This window comes from Oncorhynchus clarkii, chromosome 32 (assembly GCF_045791955.1).
Source record: "Oncorhynchus clarkii lewisi isolate Uvic-CL-2024 chromosome 32, UVic_Ocla_1.0, whole genome shotgun sequence".
NCBI lineage: Eukaryota > Metazoa > Chordata > Actinopteri > Salmoniformes > Salmonidae > Oncorhynchus > Oncorhynchus clarkii.
In genome coordinates this window covers 31,980,419-31,999,285 of record NC_092178.1, presented here as the reverse complement: position 1 = coordinate 31,999,285, position 18,867 = coordinate 31,980,419, and the positions used below count along the sequence as shown (strand labels likewise).

Genomic DNA, 18,867 nt, shown 5'->3' with positions numbered 1-18,867 from the left:
GATGCAGAGTTGTCATAAAAAAACATAATTTTACCTTCATGCATTTAACAATGACATACAAACTGTCAGTTCTCTCTTTGAGTGGGCTGATTGATCAGTATTAAAGCAACATTAAATTTCCTCTTCGCACGCCCAGGCATCATCGGCTGAGAAAGGAGCATCTGGGCCTCGCCTCCCTCAATGCAGTAGAGATTACAGAGCACTTCTCACCAACACCAGCTTAAGCAGGTTAAGTCTCAGGGCATCCTCATAGCCTGATTAAATCATGAGGACGTTCAAGTAGAATCAGAGGGAAAAAGTGAAATGGGGGGAGGAGAATGAAAGCGAAAATGCCAGGGAGGGAAAGGAGGAAAAATAACACTGAGAAGGTCCATCTGACATGAGAGAAGATAGAGGGAATAAAACAAATGTGTTTGAATATTCACTACAGTGTTGCCACTACGAGCCCCTTGGACAAATAATTGTACATTTTTAATGATTTTTTTTTTTTTAATGAAAATGTTCACAGATGCACATACATTCAAAGTAGATTAAAAAACTGTACTTTGTGCATGTGAATTTATGCTTTTTATGTATATCTTTCATTGAAATATTGCAGAACATGTTCTCTATTTTCTAGACATACACAGGAGGACAGGGAGAGTTTGACCTTTTGATATGTGATTTTGAGGAAAACCAATGATTCATCCACTGGCACCCATCATCTAAAATGTCAGAAATGAATCGTTACTGAATTCATTTAATATTTTTGGAGGTTTTAAAAGTCAGAACACGTTCAAAGTGTATGACCGAGAGACAAATAGCCTACTTCTACCATACAATTAAGAGCAGGGCAACATGTTAAAAAAGGGCCCAGATAATGCTGTTTTATGGTTGATTTTGCAGACAAAAACTGAATTGTTACCTGGACTTTTAAGAATTACAATATCTATACTGAACAAAAATATCAAATGCAACATATAAAGTGTTGGTCTCATGTTTCATGAGCTGAAATAAATTAGTTTACATACCTGTTAGTGAGCGTTTCTCCTTTGCCAAGATAAACGGCATGATCATTACACAGGTGCACCTTGTGCTGGGGACAATAAAATGCTCACCTTCTATTTTGCCCTGTTTATCAAAAGCGTTGGAAAAACTTGTCAATAATCAACTGACTGTCTTTCTTGATGTCTATAGTATTCTCTCTGGTATGCAATCTGGTTTCTGCTCAGGTTATGGATGTGTCACCATTGCCCTTGATTCTAAGCAATGTTGTGCTGCTATTTTTATTGACTTGGCCAAAGCTTTTGATACGGCTGAGCATTCCATTCCTGTGGGCCGGCTAAGGAGTATTGGTGTCCCTGAGGGGTCTTTGGCCTGGTTTGCAAACTACCTCTCTCAAAGAATGCAGTGTATAAAGTCAGAACATCTGCTGTCTCAGCCACTGCCTGTCACCAAGAGTGTACTCCAAGGCTCGATCCTAGGCCCCAAACTCTTCTCAATTTACATCAACAACATAACTCAGGCAGTATAAAGCTCTCTCAGCCATTTATATGCAGATACAGTCTTATACTCAGCTGGCCCCTCCCTGGATTTTGTGTTAAACGTTCTACAACAAAGCCATCTTAGTGTCCAACAAGCTTTCTCTGCCCTTAACCTTGTTCTGAACACCTCCGAAAAAAAGGTAATGTGGTTTGGTAAGAAGAATGCCCCTTTCCCCACAGGTGTGACCTCTGAAGGTATAGAGCTTGAGGTAGTCACCTCATACAAATACTTGGGAGTATGGCTAGAGGGTACACTGTCCTTCTCTCAGCACATATCAAAGCTGCAGGCTAAGGTTAAATCTAGACTTGGTTTCCTCTATCGTAATCGTTCCTCTTTTACCCCAGCTGCCAAACTAACCCTGATTCAGATGACCATCATACCCATGCTCGATTATGGAGACGTAATTTATAGATAGGCAGGAAAGGGTGCTCTCGAGAGGCTAAATCGTCTTTACCATTCGGCCATCAGATTTGCCACCAATACTCCTTATAGGACACATCACTGCACTCTATATTCCTCTGTAAACTGGTCATCTCCATATACCCTTTGCAAGACACACTGGTTGATGCTTATTTGTAAAAACCCTCTTAGGCCTCACTCCCCCCTATCTGAGATGCCTACTGCAGCCCTCATCCTGCACATACAGCACCCGTTCTGCTAGTCACATTCTGTTAAAGGTCCCCAAAGCACACACATCCCTGGGTCGCTCCTCTTTTCAGTTCGCTGCAGCTAGCGACTGGAACGAGCTGAAACAAACACTCAAACTGGACAGTTTTATCTACATCTCCTCATTCAAAGACTCAATCGTGGACACTCACACTGACAGTTGTGGCTGCTTCGCGTGATGTATTGTTCAAATCAAATCTTATTCGTCACAGCCGAATACAACAGGTATTCCTTACAGGGAAATGCTTACTTACAAGCCCTTAACCAACAATGCAGTTTAAGAAATATGAATGAGAATAAGAAATAAAAATAAGTAGTTAAAGACCAGCAATAAAATAACAATAGCGAGACTATATACAGGGTTACCGTTACAGTCAATGTGCAGGGGGCACCGGTTAGTCGAGGTAATTGAGGTAATATGTACACGTAGGTAGAGTTATAAAAGTGGCTGTGCAGCTGTAGAACCTTTTGAGGATCTGAGGACTCATGCCAAATCTTTTCAGTCTCCTGATGGGGAATAGGTTTTGTCGTGCCCTCTTCACGACTGTCTTGGTGTGCTTGGACCATGTTAGTTTGTTGTTGATGTGGACACCAAGGAACTTGAAGCTCTCAACCTGCTCCACTACATCCCCGTTGATGAGAATGGGGGCGTGCTCGGTCTTCCTTTTCCTGTAGTCCACAATCATCCCCTTAGTCTTGATCACGTTGAGGGAGAGGTTGTTGTCCTGGCACCACACGGCCATGTCTCGGACCTCCTCCCTATAGGCTGTCTCGTTGTTGTCGGTGATCAGGCCTACCACTGTTGTGTCATCTGCAAATTTAATGATGGTGTTGGAGTCGTGCCAAGGCGTGTAGTCATATGAGTGAACAGGGAGTACAGGAGGGGACTGAGCACGCACCACTGAGGGGCCCCTGTGTTGAGGATCAGTGTGGCGGATGTGTTGTTACATACCCTTTAGGAGCTCAGATGCAAAAATGTTTCAACAGCTGTCTTCGCTGTCGAAGCGTTGGTAATTACATTTTTGCATCTGAGCTCCTAGAGTGTGCGGCTCTCTTTTATTTTCAAATGTTCTACTCCGCTAGCCAGCACCTCGCCTAAATAGGCGTGCGTTTCTTTTTCTTCTAGATTGTTACCTACCCTTACCACCTGTGGGGTGGCCCATCAGGAAGTCCAGGATCCAGTTGCAGAAGGAGGTGTTTAGTCCCAGGGGCCTTAGCTTATTGATGAGCTTTGGAATGAGCTTGATGAGCTTACACTATGGTATGGTGTTGAATGCTGAGCTGTAGTCAATGAATAGCATTCTCACATGGATGTTCCTTTTGTCCAGGTGGGAAAGGGCAGTGTGGAGTGCAATAGAGATTGCATCATCTGTGGAGCTGTTAGGGTGGTATGCAAATTGGAGTGGGTCTAGGGTTTCTGGGATAATGGTGTTGATGTGAGCCATGACCAGCCTTTCAAAGCACTTCATGGCTACAGACGTGAGTGCTATGGGTCGGTAGTCATTTAGGCAGGTTACCTTAGTGTTCTTGGGCACAGGGACTATGGTGGTCTGCTTAAAACATGTTGGTATTACAGACTCGGACAGGAAGAGGTTGAAAATGTCAGTGAAGACACTTGCCAGTTGGTCAGCGCATGCTCGCATTACACGTCCTGGTAATCCGTCTAGCCCTGCGGCCTTGTGAATGTTGACTTGTTTAAAGATCTTACTTACATCGGCTGCGGAGAGCGCAATCACACAGTTGCCCGGGACAGCTGGTGCTCTCATGCATGTTTCAGTGTTATTTGCCTCGAAGCGAGCATAGAACTAGTTTAGCTCGTCTGGTAGGCTCGTGTCACTGGGCAGCTCTCGGCTGTGCTTCTCTTCGTAGTCTGTAATGGTTTGCAAGCCCTGCCACATCCGTTGAGCGTCGGAGCCAGTGTAGTACGATTCAATCTTAGTCCTGTATTGACACTTTGCCTGTTTGATGGTTTGTCAGAGGGCATAACGGGATTTCTTATCAGCTTCCGGGTTAGAGTCCCGCTTCTTGAAAGCGGAAGCTCTAGCCTTTAGCTCAGTGCGGATGTTGCCTATAATCCATGGCTTCTGGTTTGGGTATGTACGTACAGTCACTGTGGTGGGGACGTCATCGATGCACTTATTGATGAAGCCAATGACTGATGAGGTGTACTCCTCAATGCCATCATTTGACCACTTTTTATTGACCGAGTCACTGGTGCTTCCTGCCTTAATTTTTGCGTGTAAGCAGGAATCAGGAAGATAGAATTATGGTCAGATTTTCAAAATGGAGGGTGAGGGAGAGCTTTGTATGCGTCTCTGTGTGTGGAGTAACATGCTGATAGAAATTTGGTAAAACAGATTTAAGTTTTTCTGCATTAAAGTCCCCAGCCAGTAGGAGCGCCTGCCTCTGGATAAGAGTTTTACTGTCAAATTGTTGTCTCTACCTTCTTGCCCTTTGTGCAGTTGTCTGTGCCCAATAACATTTTTACCATGTTTTGTGCTGCTACCATGTTGTGTTTCTACCATGTTGTTGTCATGTTGTGTTGCTACCATGCTGTTGTTGTCTTAGGTCTCTCTTTATGTAGAGTTGTGGTGCCTCTCTTGTCGTGATGTGTGTTTTGTCCTATATTTGTATTTTATTTTTAATCCCTGCCCACCTCATGTTTCAGCATGATAATGCACGGCCCTATGTCGCAAGGATCTGTACACAATTCCTAGAAGTGGAAAATGTCCCAGTGTTTCCATGGCCTGAATACTCACCAGACCCATTGAGCATGTTTGGGAAGCTTTGGATCGACATGTACGACAGTTTGTTCCAGTTCCCACCAATATCCTGCAACTTCGCAACAGCCATTGAAGGAGTGGGACAACATTCCACAGGCCACAAACAGCCTGATCAAATCTATGCGAAGGTCAAATCTATGTCGCGCTGCATGAGTCAAATGGTGGTCACACCAGATACTGACTGGTTTTCTGATATACGCCCCTATCTTTTTTAAAGGTATATGCGACCAACAGACGCATATCTGTATTTCCAGTCTTGTGAAATCCATAGATTAGGGTGTAATGAATTTATTTCAATGGACTGATTGAAATTGTTGCATGTTGCGTTTATATTTTTGTTCAGTGTAGATATGTATCGTTTCACGATAGCCTTTGGTAGTTCTCCGCAATTTCACTTGACCTACAGGGCTGGGAATTGCCAGGGACCTCACGATATTATCACGACGCTAAGCTGTTCGATACGACATGTATTGAGATTCTCACGATTCAATACGAATTTAAATTAGATACTTTGATTGCGATTCAATGTTCCAAACATATTGCTCAGCATATTTCTGCTGCAAAGGGACAAGACAGAGCCATGAGAATACGATCAGTCATGGGAATAAAAGTGCGGAAAACAAAAATATGGAATACTGGGGTTTTGGTGCAAGTATAGCCAACTAGTGCACAAATAATAGAGCAATATTGCCAAAACAATACAATATATCGTCACAAATAATATCCCGATATGTAACTGTATCAATTTGTCCCCATCACCATTGCCCTACAACATAAATCACAGTATATAGCAAAGTTTGGGGGCCATAAAATAGCAGCCAAGGTTTATTTACCATAAAAGTGCTCTCAACAAGTGATATTCTTCTCAACCAATCACCAAAGAGGCAAGTGCTGGCAGAGACGCACATGTTGAATGCAGCCTATATAGTCACACTTGGTTCTCACAGGCAACTAGTGTAAAGCAGCATTTATTGACCCATATTTCTAACTTCCCATCTCTGAATGGCCCTGAGAGGTGATGGATGAAAGATAAAGGCAGAAGGAGAGGAGTGGTAGAATAGAAGTGTTAGCTACCTGTCTGGAACTCAGGGCTCACCTGGGGGCTGCTAATGGGGCCGTAGCCCACCGAGGGTGTCCCGGGCAGGCATGGCGACCCCAAAGAGGAGCTGATGACAGAGAAGGGCGAGCCCATGCTGCTGGTGGGGCTGTTGACGTCCGAGGTGAAGGGCGGCAGAGACGTCATGGCGGCAGCTGTGGGGGTCAGGGGGGGTGAGTGCAGGCCCGAGGGAGGGGAGGACACAGATGAGCTGTCTGGGCTGCGGGAATCTGGTGAAAATGACAGGGATTACATGGCAGAGAGTGATGATACCCTACATACAACTCAAGTTTAAGAAAATATAATTATTGATAGTTTTCCTAGCTACAATGAAGTTAGTCGCCATAACCTAGCTCAACACCAACAATTTAAAATAGGCCACCAAAATACTTCCAATCCCGATTAAAAGACAAATACAGTTTAGCGCAGTGGTCACCAACTGGTAGATCTTCAATGCCTTCCTAGTCGATCAACAAACATTTCTGTAGAAAAGTCCACTCCTTTTATTTTTTTGCGGTGATGCGGTGTTGGCGGTCAAAAGCCCTGCGCAACGGGTAGGCAAAGTGTTCCCATTTCCAACCATTTCATTTGTCTGAAAAGACTAACTCTGCCTAGCCGGCAGATCCGTGGCTAAATCGAGTGTGCCTTCTGCGCTGGCCAATCGGATAGCTCACAACACCGCGTACGGCTTCCACGACCCTTGCCACAGCAAAGTTTGATACAAGCCTACATGAGATTTCATAACTTTAAAACCATGACCAGAGAGAGACTGTGAATAGAGCAAAGAGCATCTGTTTCTATGAGCGAGTTCATGTCGAAGGTTATTCAGCACTGTCAACACTATTCCAAAACATACAACGAGCTTCTCCCTACTATGAGTAGCCAAGTGTATCCGATAACCCTGCGTTTAATTTTTTTTTTTTAACATATATTTTATTTTTGAATTTTCCAATTAAGAACAAAAGTGAAAAAATATTAAGCAAAAAATAATTCTAATTCTAATTATATATACAAACATACAATAAATAAGTAATAATAAAGAGTAAAATAAAAATTAATAATGAGACATTAGATGCCGTAAGCTACATATTATAAATAAGGTTTCACACGTAATGTAAGGATTATAAAGAGATTTAATCAATGTGATGTGGGGGGAGATTCTCCATAGAGTCAATAAAAGGTTGCCAAATTCTGTAAAATGTCTTTAACTTATTCCTCAAGCAGTAAGTGATTTTCTCCAGTGGGATACAACTATTAACTTCCGATAGCCATATTGCAACTGGCAGGGAGGAATACGATTTACATTTCAAGGCAATACATTTCTTGGCAATCGCTAGCAATATTTCTGTTAGCTTTATAGTATGGCTTTGCCTAAGATTGGTGTTAGTAAAGTTACCCAGTAGACAGACCTCCGGGTCTAAAGGCAATGCAACCCTGTGAATTGAGGATATGGTATCGCATACCCCTGCCAGAAACCGTGTAGTTTTGAACACTGCCAAGTGGAATGGAGGAATGTTCCTTCATCTGAGCCACATCTAAAACATAGGGAGGAGATATCTGGGTTGAACTTGTGCAGTCTAGATGGGGTGATATAGAGCTGATGGAGGAAATTAAACTGGATCAGTCTGTAACTGGAGTTCAATGTGGATGTAACACCATCCCTGCATAGGTCACTCCATAGATCCTCATCAGGATCAATAGCCAGATATTTTTCCCATCTAAGTCGGGGTTTATCTAGCTCAGGCAGTGTTAGTCCTGACATAAGAGCATCGTAAACACGGGAAATGGTCTTGAACAGTGGTTGGTCTTGCGTGGCAGAGTTGTTCAATAGGTGACATCTTAGGTAGGTTCCATTGTCCCTTCAGAGTCCCCTTAATAAAGTTTCGTAGTTGTAGGTAGCTAAAGAAGTCCCTGTTAGGCAAGTGGTATTTCTGTTTCAGCTGATCAAAAGACATAAGAACTCCCTCCTCGTAACAATGTTCCAGAAGAGTGATCCCCTTATCAGACCATGGTCTAAAGTTACTATTCTGGAAAAACATAGGGATCAATCTATTGTTCCATAAAGGGGTTTTAGGGGAAAGGAATCCCCCTCGTCTGAACAGCTCATGCAGTTTGCACCATGACAGGACAGAATGTATAATTAAAGGGTTGTCTGGGATGGTTTTTACAGATTTTCTGTCCCATTTGTAAAACAATTCTGCCCCAGTGTCATCATTTACCTCAAACTTTTCAATGTTCAACCATGAGGAAGAGGGACCAGTCAAACCTCTGAGCCTAGACTTTGCAGCCCAGTAGTACATTCTAAAATTGGGGAGGTTTAAGCACTCTTGACCGTAATCAAGTGTCAGTTTATCCAGGCCAACCCTAGGGGTTTTGCCGTGCCAGATAAACCGTCTGGTCAGCTTGTCGAGAGAGGAAAAGAATGCTGCGGGAACAGGGATAGGGAGAGATTGAAACAAATATAGAAATCTGGGCAGGACATTCATTTTAACTACATTGATTCTACCCAGTAGAGTGAGAGGCAAGTCCATCCATTTACAAAGGTCACCCTCCACCTTTTGCAATAAACTGGCCAGATTGAGTTTATAGAGGTTGTTCAGATTAACATCCACCATTATGCCCAAATATGTGAAGCCCCTTCTAAAAGGAAACTTGTGCTAGATGGTATGATGGTCAAAGACAGACAACGGTTAGATTTTGCTTTTATCAAAACTGACCTTATATCCAGAGAAAGAACTATAACACTTAGTAGGATCTGCAAGTGAGAGAGGGAATGTTCTGGGTTTGTTAGAAATAAGATAAGGTCATTCGCAAAGAGTGATAACTTATGGGTATGGGGGCCCACCTCTAAGCCATGTATGTCAGGGCACGTTCTAATAGCCTCAGCCAACGCCTCAGATGGCGAGGGCAAAGAGGTGGGGGCTAGTTGGGCAACCTTGTCTGTTCCCCCTATAAAGAGGGAAAGAGGAGGAAGTAATCCCATTGGTAGCAATCCTAGCTTTAGGAAATTTGTAGAGTGATTTTTATCAAATTTACAAACACGGTACCTAAACCAAACTCTTCCAAGACGCGAAAGAAGTATGGCCATTCAACCCTATCAAAGACCATTTCAGCGTCGAGGGAGACTGCGACACTGGGTATTTTGTTTTTGTTAGCAAGGTGAATCATATCAAAGAACCTTCTGAGATTATTGGAGGACAATCTATTAATTATGGAGCCAGTCTGATCTGGGTTGACCAACAGGGGAAGACATGACTCCATTCTCTTAGATAGCATCTTGGTGACCAGTTTACAATCCGTGTTAAGGAGAGAGATTGGTCTATAGGAGGCGCACTTTAGCGGGTTTTTCCCTTTCTTGTGGATTACAGTAATCACTGCTTGAGAGAAAGACTCTGGAAAGCGGTTGTCTTCCCCGGCTTTTTAAAGTACCTCCATAAGGTAGGTGACCAACAGCTCCCTAAATGTGTTATAGAACTCTGGAGGGAAGCAATCCTCCCCAGGAGATTTATTAGAAGGTAAGGATTTAATGGCCTCCAACAATTCAGGAACTGAGAAGTGTTCACTCAGGCGCTCTCTGTCTTCCTCTGACAGGCACTGGAGGTTGAGAGAGGAGAAAAAGGAGTCTCTCTTATAGATCATTGCTTGATTGGGAAGTGTAGAGGTCTTCATAGTATTTTTTTTAAAGTATTATTAATTTCAGTAGGGTCGAAAGATATCTCATTAGTAAGAGTTTCTATAGCATTAATCGTCCTCCTACTTTCCTCTGCTTTCAGTTACCATGCCAATACTTTGTGAGCTTTCTCTCCAAGCTCGTAATAACGCTGTTTTGATTTATTGATGGCCCTCTCAGCTTGATATGTGTTCAGAATATTATATTTCAGTTTTTTATTTACCAAAAGCCTATATATATCTTTAGTCGGGCCTCTTTGGTAGGTTTTCTCTAGCTCAGAGAGTTCAGATTCAAGGGCACTCAGTTCCACACTGTGTTTTCTCTTCAGCCCTTTAGTATAGGAATAACCCTGAGTTTTTATTATTATTAGTGGCTCCTGTATGTCTATTTTAATATTAATAAATATTTCACTTTCTCTGGTCATAGGAACAACATGAATTTGTGCAGAAGGAAGATGAGGTGCGACTCAAGTTTAGCCATTAGGTGGAAGATGATATCCTCTCTCTTTGGTCAGTCTAACCTTTATTTAACCAGGCAAGTCAGCTAAGAACAAATTCTTATTTACAACGACGGCCTACCCCGGCCATACCCGGACGACGTTGTGCCAATTGTGCGCCGCCCTATGGGACTCCCAATCACGGCCGGATAGGAGCCCCGCAAAAAAGGAGAGAGCAGGGACTGCTGCTCTCTCCCTTCCTCTGCTGAGACTAATGCCATGTTCAATACAACTGGCAACTCGGAAATCTCAGACTTCCGTGTGTTCAAGACAACTGGGAACTTAGGAAAAAAGTTCCCAGTTCTCAGTCGAGTTCCCAGTTGTCTTGAAAGCACCATGACCATCAGATGAGTGGTACCATCAATCCAGTAAAATAAAAAAGCTAATTATTTGCGAATCATTTCAATTTATGCTCAACTGTGGCTCACAGGTGCTACACCAACTGATCTATTTTGTTATCAAAGCTTGAGTTTTGAAATATAATATGGCCTGAGAAGGACAATATTGGCAGGCCAGGCAGATAGTCAATATGCTGTGATAATGTATTAGGCCAGGCATATAGTCAATATGCTGTGATAGTGTATTAGGCCAGGCATATAGTCAATATGCTGTGATAGTGTATTAGGCCAGGCATATAGTCAATATGCTGTGATAATGTATTAGGCAGACTGCACAAACCTCATTCTTACAGAACTGTTTTAAATTAAATTAATGTTACATTTTTAAAGAAAGAAATCTGAGCGATAGATCTCGGCTGGCTTTTTCTTTTTGGTACTTTTACCACTTTTTCTCCCCAGTTTCGTGATATCCAATATACAGTCTCGTCCCATCGCTGCAACTCCCGTACGGACTCCGGAGAGGCGAAGGTCGAAAGCCGAAAGCCGCACTGCTTCTTGACACATGCTTGCTTAACTCAGAAGCCAGCTGCACCAATGCGTCTCCTCCGTACAGCTGGCGACCGAAATCAGCGTGCATGCACCCGGCCGCCACAAGGAGTTGCTAGAGCGAGATGGGACAAGGCCGGCCAAACACTCCCCTAACCCGGACGACGCTGGGCCAATTGTGCGCCGCCTCATAGGTATCCCGGTCGCGGCCGGCTGCGACACAGCCTGGGATCAAACACGGATCTGTAGTGACGCCTCTAGCACTGCAGTGCCTTAGACCGCTGCGCCACCCAGGAGGCCCACGGGCTTGCTTTTTGACTGACTGGTTGGCTGGCTTCAGGACCATGCAGACGGCTCAGAGCAGGGCGGGAAGTTTGCTTGCCCAGCTGGCTGGTGGATGGCTCAGAGCATGGCAGGAAGGCTGTTTGCCCGGCTGGCTGGCTTTAGGACAGCGCATAGATGCAGCTCTGCATTAAACAGTGCAACTTCTCTCAAAACATTCCGGAGGTGAAGATGGCAGTAGATGGCTAGTTAACTGCTGTTTGACTTGACATGAAACTAAACTAGAGTTTTTTAACCTGGTGCTGAGCTACTGCGTAGCAGCTAATTGCTATATGACACGTGTTGTAGAATGTTAAGTTCCCTATCAACTGAGGTGAATGAAGTTACAGCAGCCAATGTGATAATGGCTGGAGTCAATTTATTATCATATTTTTTAGCATTTGGAGTTTTTACAGTGTAGAAATACAAAAAATGAGCTTCAACTTTATAATAACCCCCCTCCAACCCCTCCCATGTCACTTTGCCATACCCTAGGTTTAGCTGAAATGAAGCTAGGCCTTACATATCTCTGGGAATAATTATGTATAAGCAATAATTAATAACAACAACCACGTTCCCATCCAACCATTTAATGCGGATGAATTACCTGACAAGAAAAAAGTCATGACCGGCTGATGGAAACATGAAATGCTGTTACAAATTTAAAATGCCGACAGACAATTTGTTCATTTAACAAGGTGGGATCTTTTTGAGTGCAAATATAATGTGGTCTTCCCACTACGACTCGGGAAAGCATGCAGTTTATTAGGCTACAGATGAAATACATTCACAAGGTGGTGAATGTGCAAGGTGATGATGAGTTTGATGCTCCTTTTGAATAAATATCGAGGGTCTTATTCTGATGACATGATGATCGATGCTTGGCTGCCGTTTGATATATACAAATAATGTCGCTCTTATCCATAATAATCGCAATGTAGGTAGCCTACCCGTACTGTATCTGCGAGCTATTGGCTAGAGCATATGTACCAAGACCAGAGAGGGCGCATTTGCTATATAAGGGTTTTCGTGACAAAACCATCAGTTGAAAATGTGATCGAAACCAATTTAACTTGTCTTTTTTTACTTGTACATGGGAATTTGACGGCAAAAGTTATTTATGTGCACTACGTCATCATGCACAGGCTTTGAGCCACAAAAACTAAGTTTAAAGGAAACATCTCTGGCGTGTAAAATGATTTTTGAATATTTGCATGAAAATCTGTCACAAATTGGATGGAAACCTAGCTAGTAATAATAATACATTTTGTAAAGCGCATTTCCGACGCTCATTGCACATACAGTGCTATCAACAAGTATACAGACCCCTTGACATTTTCCACAATGTTGTGTCACAAAGTGGGATAAAAATGAATTGAATTGTCATTTTTTTTGTCAACGATCTGCACAAAATACTCTGTAATGTCAAAGTTGAAGAAAACATAAATTTTTTTTTATCATTGGAAAATAAAACAAATATATCTTGATATATCTCGATTAGATAAGTATTCAACCCCGAGTCAATACATGATAGAATAACCTTTGGCAGCTATTACAGCTGTGAGTCTTTCTAAATCGAAGATCTTTGCACACCTGGATTGTACAATATATATTTTTTAATATTCAAGCTCTGTCAAGTCGGTTGTTGATCACTGATAGACTGCCATTTAAGTCTTGCCATAGATTTCCAAGCAGATTTAAGTCAAAACTGTATCTAGGCCACTCAAGAACAGTCAATATCGTCTTGGTAAGTAACTCCAGTCTATATTAGGCCTTGTGTTTTAGGTAATTGTTCTGCTGAAAGTAACATAACATTGTTTAAATCAATTCAAACTTTATTTGTCACTTACTTACTTACTTACAAGCCCTTAACCAACAATGCTTTTAAGAAGTTAAGAAAAAAAATGAACTAAAAAAATAGATAATAACAAATAAAAGTAGCAAATAATTAAACAGCCGCAGTAAAATAACAGTCGCGAGGCTATATACAAGGGGTACCAGTACAAAGTCAATGTGCAGGGGCACCGGTTATTCAAGGTAATATGTACATGTAGGTAGAGTTAAAGTGACTATGCATAGATAATAAACGGAGAGTAGCAGCAGCGTAAAAGAGGGGTCTGGGTAGCCCTTTGATTAGCTGTTCAGGAGTCTTATGGCTTGGGGGTAGAAGCTGTTAAGAAGCCTTTTGGACCTAGACTTGGCGCTCCGGTACCGCTTGCCGTGCGGTAGCAGAGGGAACAGTCCATGACTAAGGTATCTCCAAGTGCCTGGTGGAATACAGATTGAACCAGGTTTTCCTCTAGGATTTTGCTTGTGCTAAGGGTAACAATAAATGGAATAGAGCTAAAAAACTACCTAGTCCTTGCCGGTCACAAGAATACCTATAAAATGATGCAGCTACCACCATGCTTGAAAATATGAAGAGTGGTACTCAGTGATGTGTTTGATTTGCCCCGTACATAACTTTCTGTCCTGAATACAACTTTTTTGCAGTCTTACTTTAGTGCTTTATTGCAAACAGGATGCATGTTTTGGATTATTTTTATTCTGTACAGGCTTCCCTTTCCCTGTTATTTCTGTTAGTATTGTGGAATAACTACAATGTTGTTGATCCATCCTCAGTTTTCTCCTATCACAGCCATTAAACTCTGATTTAAAATCACCATTGGCCTCATGGTGAAATCCCTGAGCGTTTTTTCACTCTTTGGTAACTCGAATTAGGAAGGGTGCCTGTGTCTTTGTAGTGACACACTGTCCAAAGTGTAATTAATAAATGCTTGAAGGGATATTCAATGTCTGCTTCTATTTTTTTTACCCACCTACCAATAGGTGCCCTTCATTGGAAACCATTGGAAAACTTCCCTTGTCTTTGTAGTTGAATCAGTGCTTGAAATTCACTGCTTGACTGAGGGACCTTACATATAATTGTATGTGTCGGAGTACAGCAATGGGGCAGTCATTGAAAAATCAGGTTAAACATTATTATTGTACACAGATTGAGTCTATGCAATTTATTAAGCACATTTCTACTCCTGAACTAATTTAGGTTTGCCATAATAAAAGGGTTGAATACTTGACTCAAGAAAATTTCAGCTTTTCATTTTTTATTAATTTGTAAACATTTCGAAAAACAAAATTCCCACTGTGACATAGGGTATTATGTGTAGATCAGTGACAAAATCTAAATGTAATACATTTTAAATTCAGGCTGTAACACATAATGTGGAAAAAGTCAAGGGGAGGTGGGGTACTTTTTGAAGGCACTGTTAGAAAACAAAATTCAGCAACAATACAGTAAAATGTACAGAAAAAAAATCACCATACATCAAACCATTGCCTACGAATACAAAACAAGAGATTAAGCAATTCATTTTGCATTTATTTATTTAACCTTTATTTAACTAGGCAAGTCAGTTAAGAATAAATTCTTATTTACAATGACGGCCTACACCATCATAAAACGTAAAAAGCTAGCTCGAACAGGTAGGTCTTTAGTTGTGTTTTAAAAAAGGAAGTTGAAGCTGCCTCCTTGACATGTGTAGGTCACCCATGATGCACAGGCTTGTAGCTGGTGTGACCAGCCTGTTTGAGTCTGACAATTGTGGTGCGTGCAGGTAGTTCTCTATACGTTGGCATATGTATTTAGGTGCATCACCCTTGAGGGCCTGTATTGAACAGGAAGCCAATGGAGGTTGAATAAAGCACAATAAAGCACAATAAATTACATTAGAACTTAATCTACCAGTTGTCTGTGGTGTTGGTCCTTCAGATGTTAGAAATACGAGACAAAATAGCAACAGGAAAGTAATTGTTTATTGTTAAGAGCGCCGGTAGTGAAGTTTCTATTATCACCTGGCACGTGCAAAACCATGTAAATACCTGATGACTTCAGTTCGTATGCATGCATCACACGTTTGCTCATGACCGAAAACACGTGCACAAGATGGAAGTACATGCATGCAAAGCCCGCATACTTACTGAATTCAAGTTTTATTGGTCTTATGTAAGGGGTACACATTCCAACTAAAACGCTTACTTGCAGGTTCCTTCTCGACAATGCAACAATAAGAAATAATAAAATAAATGAATACAAAGTCAAAGGCTCAGTAGAATAGTTAATACAGGAAGGCACAATGTATAGTCCAATATTTCCACGTGTTTAGGGGAAGGGAGGATTGGGGGCAAGTGTTTAAATTGTGCAGTATTTAGTACTCATAATAAGAGTCTGGTAGCAGCAGTTGTGATGTATGAGTGGATATCTGTGTGTGAGTGCATGTGTGCGGAGAGTCAGTGCAAGTGGTCCATCCCGTTCAGCAGTCTCATGGCTTGTAGAAAGAAACTGTCTCGGAGCCTGTTGATATCAGATATAGTCCAATACTGTCTGCCCGACGGTAGGGGAGTGAACACCTCGGGGCTGTGGTCCTTGATGCTGATGGCTTTCCTCAGGCACCATTTTGAGTAGACGTCCTGGATGGGTTGGAGCACGGTCCCAATTATGTACGTGTGTCTCCTGACCCCTCCTGTCTCAGCCTCAAGTATTTATGCTGTAGTAGTTTATGTGTCGGGGGGCTAGGGTCAGTCTGTTATATCTGGAGTATTTCTCCAGTGTCCTGTGTGAATTTAAGTGTGCTCTCTCTAATTCTCTCTTTCTTTCCCTCTCTCGGGGGACCTGAGCCCTAGGACCATGCCTCAGGACCACCTGGCACGATGACTCCTTGCTGTCCCCAGTCTACCTGGCCGTGCTGCTGCTCCAGTTTTAACTGTTCTGCCTGCGGCTATGGAACCCTGGCCTGTTCACCGGATGTGCTACCTGTCCCAGTCCTGCTGTTTTCAACTCTCTAGAGACAGCAGGAGCAGTAGAGATACTCTCAATGATCGGCTATGAAAAGCCAACTGACATTTACTCCTGAGGTGCTGACCTGTTGCACCCTCGACAACCACTGTGATTATTATTATTTGACCATGCTGGTCATTTATGAACATTTGAACATCTTGGCCATGTTCTGTTATAATCTCCACCCGGCACAGCCAGAAGAGGTCTGGCCACCCCTCATAGCCTGGTTCTTCTCTAGGTTTCTTCCTAGGTTTTGGCCTTTCTATGGAGTTTTTCCTAGCCACCGTGCTTCTACACCTGCATTGCTTGCTGTTTGGGGTTTTAGGCTGGGTTTCTGTACAGCACTTTGAGATATCAGCTGATGTAAGGGCTACATAAATAGATTTGATACTTGTGTCAGCGGGTGTTTACATGGTTTTGTGCATGTGCCAGCTGATAGACATTTCTCATTCAGTACCGGCACTCTAAACAGTTGGGTAAACAATACTTTCCTATTAAATGTCGATCATCTGAAGGATTTACACCACAGACAACCGGTAAGTTCAAATATATTTAATTCAACATTCTGGCTTGAAATGAACATTTACACAATTTAGCGGTCATTATTTTCAAGCAGTATATACAAATAATTGTGTATTAAATGCTAAATAATCCGACACAATTGGGGTGATATGGGTTTTTTGTGTAGTTTGTGAGAGCATACTGGTTACTGGTTATGGTTACTGAATAGCTAACTAAGCTATTCAGTAAGGTAACTTAGTAACTTGTTATGCCTTGAACCAATGTTTTATTTAACTAGGCAAGTCAAATAGTTAGCAAGCATCGTTAATGCACTAGCTAACTAGTATGGTTAACCACTGGAACATAAAGACAAAGTGTAAACATGGATTGACAGTTAGCGAACTTCATTCGAAAACACCGATGGCCTTCTTACCTCTGCTGTCGCCCATGACTGCCTCCTTGGTGGAAAAGACGCGCTGTGACACCGATAGACGTGCTTCAATCACCCCTGCTACCCAACTCAAGACCGCGGACTGAGTGAGGCCCGGGCCAGAGTCGATTTGGGGGACCAAAAACAGGGCTGAAAAAAATCCAAAACAAAATAATGAAATAACAGCCGCAAATGTCTAAATTTGGCATCAGACCCGTGCGTTTGACAGCCAAGTCTTTCCTAACATGAGACATGAGGACCCATACTCATTAGTGTACGTGTGTATTTTGGCCAAGAACCATAACGTTATCGTTTGCTGGCTAACTAGCTTAGCCCGACTGGATAACAAAACAAGCTAATAACAAACCACTTAGCTAGCTAACGTTAGCTATCTACAATTACGATCTAACTAGATTGCTACAAACGCTGAGTCGACAAAATATTGGCCTGTAGACAGTGCAGCCATAAAGGAATGAGCGTTTTGTATCATTGGTACAGCTAGCAACCGAGCTAGCTGGCTAGCGTAGTGCAACAACTAACCAGAGAGAACTCGCAAGTGATAACGTTAGTTGGTCAGTTTGGAAACAATTCATATTAGCAATTAATTTCCCCAACAGTAAGATATAGCGTTAATGCTAACACAAACTATGCTATGCATCAACAATAATTATAGCCAGCTACTAACGTTCTTGATCGTGCAGTTTCTTCGCATGAAAATATATGGTAGTAGGTCAGGCAGGCAGGCCACGAGTTCTTCCTCTCTCCCCACTTTCCCTCGTCGTCAGTCCTCCCTTCCCCTGCCCTGCTGCCTGTGGTTGACTGAGTAACGGTAGCTACTGTACCAAAGACAGTACAGTCTGAAGAGGTTTTGTAATTTAAATAATACTATAAATCTGAACGTCTGTAATGAGCATTATGATGCATTTACATGACACTTTAATAACATGCAGCCAGGTTCCCCATTAACATTACATGGGGAATATTAACACTGGGGCCTCTCAATGGTGTGTACTTAGTCCCCTCCTGTATTCCCTGTTCACCCACGACTGCGTGGCCAAACATGACTCCAACACCATCATTACGTTTGCTGACGACACAACAGTGGTAGGCCTGTTCACAGACAACGATGAGACGGCCTATAGGGAGGAGGTCAGAGAACTGTCAGTGCGGTGCCAAGACAACAACCTCTCCCTCAATGTGAGCAAGACAAAGGAGGTGATCGTGGACTATGGGAAAAGGTGGTCCGATCAGGCCCCCATTAACATCGACGGGGCTGTAGTGGAGCGGGTCGAGAGTTTCAAGTTCCTTGGTGTCCACATCACCAACAAACTATCATGGTCCAAACATACCAACACAGTTGTGAAGAGGGCACGACAAAACCTTTTCCTCCTCAGGAGACTGAAAAGATTTGTCATGGGTCCCCAGTTCCTCAAAAGGTTCTACAGCTGCACCATCGAGAGCATCCTGACTGGACTCCAGTCACCCAAGTCATAGACTGTTTTCTCTGCTACCGCACGGCAATCGGTACCAGAGCGCCAAATCTAGGACCAAAAGGTTCCTCAACAGTTTCTTCCCCCAAGCCATTCGACTGCTGAACAATTCATAAAAATCGTCAGATGCCGAGCAGTTGCCATACCAGGCGGTTATGCGACGGGGTGGCCC

General features: G+C 42.6%; 1 protein-coding gene across 4 annotated transcripts in view; it reads right to left on the bottom strand.

Annotated features, from left to right (window-relative positions):
- Positions 1–18,025, bottom strand: part of LOC139391647 (retinoic acid receptor RXR-beta-A-like) — a 33,826-nt gene extending 15,801 nt beyond the window's left edge. For all 4 annotated transcript variants that reach the window (XM_071139038.1, XM_071139040.1, XM_071139039.1 and 1 more), the window contains exons 1-3: positions 17,891–18,025; positions 17,209–17,355; positions 6,070–6,299 (exon numbers count right to left, since the gene is read on the bottom strand). In XM_071139038.1, the coding sequence (XP_070995139.1) occupies positions 6,070–6,299; positions 17,209–17,224 (246 nt within the window). In that variant the 5' untranslated portion in view covers positions 17,225–17,355; positions 17,891–18,025. The remainder of the gene's footprint in view (positions 1–6,069; positions 6,300–17,208; positions 17,356–17,890) is intronic.
- Positions 18,026–18,867: the final 842 nt, after the last annotated feature.